The sequence below is a fragment of the Lupinus angustifolius genome, chromosome LG02, assembly GCF_001865875.1.
Source record: "Lupinus angustifolius cultivar Tanjil chromosome LG02, LupAngTanjil_v1.0, whole genome shotgun sequence".
NCBI classification, from domain to species: Eukaryota; Viridiplantae; Streptophyta; class Magnoliopsida; order Fabales; family Fabaceae; genus Lupinus; species Lupinus angustifolius.
The window spans coordinates 10,354,357-10,359,130 of NC_032010.1; the positions used below are offsets into that span (position 1 = coordinate 10,354,357).

Below are 4,774 nucleotides of genomic sequence, written 5' to 3' on the forward strand. Positions count from 1 at the left end.
TAAGCTCTAAAATCATGGGTTGATTTATTTTTTGTTAACTTATTTTTTACCAATTTTTTCACTTCCCATTTTATCTCATCATAACTTTATCTTTTTCATTCTTTTTACTCTTCCATCAAACACCACAACTCTTCACAACATCACTATAACTTATTAAAACTTTGATATAAAACTTCATATTTGTGTATTATTTATTTTGTGAATTATGTAATTCTAGATTTAGCAATTTATATTTATTTGTGTCTCATGATGTTTTTTAATATTGATATTGTATTTTATATTAATATATTTTTTTAGCCTTTATTATGCAATATTAAAAATTTATAGGAAAAATATATGATGATAAATATTAAAAAAATGTATATTTAAAAAATAATGTAAAAAACAACCAAAACATAAATAATCTCATACCATTTTCTATAACATGATTTTTGTTAGTTTTAAACTCAATACAACAAAAGTTACAATATATGTTCCAAATCATCAAGACAATTTAATAAGTAATAACATATAGAGTAAATTACATTGACACTCTCTGAATTTTAGTGAAATTACACAAACTACCCCTCACTTTTTTACACTTATACAAACCTCTCATAGTTTTTATATTTTCATTACACTGACCACCCATGCATAAGTGTAATCTTTTAAACAAAAAAATATAATAAATGCAATTAAGTTAAATAAAACATTGATATATTGTAGAGACAAGTCTAAATAATGAGTCAATATTTCTTTATTATTTTTGGTTCGTTACACTATATTATAAGAGCGATTTAAACAATATTTCTTTAGAAATGTAGATGCATTATGTAACCAAAAATAATAAAGATACATTGATTAGTATAGTATTTGGACTTGTCTACACAATATATCATGTTTTGCTTAACTTAATTGCATTTATCACATTTTTGTTTAGAAGATTACACTTATTTCTTATGCAGGGGTGGTCAGTATAACGAAAGTATAAAAAACTAAGGGAGGTTTGTGTAGGTGTAGAAAAGTGAGGGGTGGTTTGTATAATTTCGCTAAAACTCAAGGGGTATCAGTGTAATTTACTCTAACATATATAATAGTAACATAATAACAATTTAGTAATATACGTAACACTACAATTCACACAAAATTGATAATTTAAACCACAAAATTGGTTGAAAAATTTAAACAACAATATAACATCATTCCATAGTACATATTTCTTTAATATGTGATGCAGTTCAAATGGTTCCTAAATTTCCAAAATCAGGAACCAAACCGAACATAAATGGTTCCTTTAAAAAATAACCAAACTAAACCACATTTTGCGGTTTGGTTCAATTCAGTTTCACCATGTTATGAAATTAATTTAGTATCTTATTGAATTTGAATTTTTTAATTTGGATGATTTAATTTGGTAGTGTATATTGCACTGTGTTAAAGCAATGTTTTTGATGCCCTTTTTTCCGGATAACATGTACTTCACATACAAAATGTCTAAAAAGCAAGAATTTCTGTCCACTTTTAAGGCACATATACCCGTGGGTACAGGTTAAATTTCGCGTGTTAAACGAGTAGCAAGAGGTTACTACCGGTGTTAGTTACCATCCCTACCCTAAGAAAGAACTATGTATTGTGGAATTGGTTCATATTTGCTTCAGAAGTTTTCAAAAGAAAAGAAAACCAAAGATAACGCGCACACCCAAATGGTTATTGCTACTTTGCCATATGGCTCCAGCTTAATTACATGGCAGAAAGAAAGTAAAAGCACAAGGAAACAAGAATAAAATTGAAAGCATCCTTGAAATTAGAAGGGAAAATACTATTTCAAACAAGTTGTTTTCAATATTTGACACATAAATATTAATCAAACAGCACCCCGTCAAAACAGTTGACAGATTAAGACAACAAAACAACTCGGAAGCCACAAGGAGGGAGCTAAGAAGGCTTTTTTTAGAGCATTCCCCTATATATTCTTGAATTCAGAAGGATCCACAAAGCATTACACACCATATATTGCATACTGCAAATGCGATATGATCCAAAGTCTATATGATCCTGGATGCTAAAAGTAGGTACCTTCTGGAGGCTGAACAAGCTTCCGGTTATGAGGAGATGCCATTTCCTTTTTCAGCTGAGTCAGTATATCCTCCATGGTGTATTCTCTATCCCAATTTGAAAGAAGACCAAATTTCTTCGGTTCAACCTGTTTCATTTACAAGTCTATAAACCTTGCTACAATACAAAGATAATTTGTTATGAAGTTTGCACGATGGACTGAAGTCCATATCATCATAATTATGAGAAGTGGGACAGGATGGTGATGAAGAAACCGTTAACTTTTTCATAATGGAAGGACGAAAAATACACATATATTCCGTTGTTCCAATCTCAAAAAAACAATATTAATCTCGAATACATCTCTGCTAACATATGTCCCAGAGATATCACAAGTTGAAAAATCAAGAGGAAAAATTTGTAGTTAGCATAGTTTATATATTTCACAACAGACTTCAGAAAATATTTAAAAGCTGAAAGCATGGCAATAATTATATATAATACCACTCCAGTTTCGTGATTAACACAAGTCATATTGATCCGTGAATGAAACCGAACAGTTGGTGACTTTTCTGGGTAATCTTTATCACAAAACAGCTTCAGTTGATAAATTCTTCCTTCATGTACAGTCTGACAGAGAAATAGATAAATTAGAAAGAATACAGCTATTGAACCAAAAGCGGCCTGGTAATAATGCAGAAAAAGAAGGCAAATACATTAAACAGAAAATAAATATGCTACACACTAATCAAGTCATGCCTACTGTCAAACAGACAATTGGAATTTTGAAAGGCATAAATGGAATAGGACCTAGTCAATTCTTTATTAGAAAGCCAAAAAACTATAGGGTAGCTGCATGAGATAAATTGCAGGATTATAATAATACAAAACTATAATTTAATACCTGACAATATGATAAGCTATGAAGTTGTAAAATGAGAGCCACTATACATGTAAATATAAATAGAAGTTTATGCTCACGGGCATCTAACTGAATTCTTAAATCTGGACAACTTGAAAACCATGACAAAAAAACATGCTCCGGGAAACATGTAATAAGTGCTCTTTTGCTATTAGCCGAAACAAAGGACTTCAGTTTTAGAATTTCTAACTTCCATACATGAAACAATTCTGATAAATAAGCCAATTGCATAATGCGAATTTACAAAGACATTCATAAAATGAACGTAGCGCAGTAAAAGAGAAATGTTTACATTATGGGGGCCAATAATGGTTCCAGTCCAAGAGCGCATGTATATGTCATCGCCATCATCCATTCCATAGCTAACAGTACCATCTCCAATCCCTTTCTCTCCCCGTTCAAGTTCCTCAAGCAATCTAAAGTTCCTTGGAACTGCAATGAAGTAGATAAATACATTTTACAAAACACAAATGATAATTCAAAAATAAGTTAAAAATAAAGAACACCATGTAACACATAACGTTTAATACAACAATTGGTAATTTAAGAGAAACACACATGACACATGCATACAAAATTTCGAAAACCTCTTACAGCGGTGAGTTAACAAATAACATACAGAAGGCAAATTATTAATATGTCGATTAACGTAACGAGATGATACAAAAATTTAAAAAAACCAATGTTTATCCAAAATTCATCAACCCTAAAATCCAAGATAGGAAACTGCAGCAATCGATCCGAAATCTCACCGGAACAAAATGGTATACAAAAAGAGAATTAAAAAGTAGATAAAATAATTAGACTAGAAAAAGAGCTCGATTCGAATGTTTTTGGTCAACGGCAACAAGTAAAGAATACAATATACAAACTCGGAAAGCAATTTTCCAGAAAAATAAAATAGAAAGGGTTAAAAATAAAATGAAAAAAAGAGGGTGATGGATAAACAGTTAAGAAGGGTGAAAGGAGATGGGAACTGGGAACTGACCCACGACACTGGATCCTCCTGAGCCAAGCGTCATGGGTGATGATGGAAAGCGAGTATTGGGAATAAAGGAAAATCGGGAGAGAGAGATTTGGAGGAGTGATGAACGGGTGAAGATTTTCACAATGTTAAATGAATGGCTCCGGACCAAAGGGCCCATATGGGTCTTTCCGCCAAGGTATTTCTAATTTTACACCAATATTAGTTTTTGTGAGAAGATCAAGGATATCTTTCACCAGTTTTTTTATAAAGAATTAATCTTTTGAGTATGTGGCTACTTATTCTAATAAATGTTATTCTTAGAAATTAAACTCTTAATCTTTTAGTTATCCTGAGAATTAAACCATTGATATTTTAGTTATCCTGAAAATCAAACCCTTTGTTACACCCATATTAGTTAGGGTTTGAGTATCATAACCAATTTTTTTTGGATTGGATCCAAGTAGGGTCTCATACAAGATTGTGAACCTCCTATTGGTTTCATAATTTATTTATTTTTTATTTTAAAATATTTTAAAATTTGTATCGTCAAATTTTGTAAAAGTACATGTAACAATTTCCTTTTAGTATTGGACTCTCTAATACTAAAGAGATCTAGTTTCCTAATTTTTAACATTCACTAGCAAGTTAACCGTGCATTCGCACGAGATATTATATTTTTGCAACATAATTAAGAATACAAACGTTACTTGTGCATTCATTTGGTTAAGACAAACATGGTACCCATGATTTCGTTCGGTTAAGAACACACATGTTACATGTGCATTCTCATGGTTAAGAACATACATGGTGCTCGTGCATTTACATGGTTAAGGATATACATGTTATTTGTT

At 31.0% G+C, this 4,774-nt stretch overlaps 1 protein-coding gene across 1 annotated transcript; it reads right to left on the reverse strand.

Annotated features, from left to right (window-relative positions):
• Positions 1,667–4,109, reverse strand: LOC109335547 (ubiquitin-conjugating enzyme E2 variant 1D-like). The gene is made up of 4 exons (XM_019571685.1): positions 3,945–4,109; positions 3,249–3,388; positions 2,539–2,664; positions 1,667–2,182 (listed from the first exon to the last, which is right to left on the reverse strand). Exons 1-4 carry the CDS (start codon positions 4,099–4,101, stop codon positions 2,042–2,044), a joined length of 564 nt encoding a protein of 187 aa, XP_019427230.1. The 5' UTR covers positions 4,102–4,109; the 3' UTR covers positions 1,667–2,041.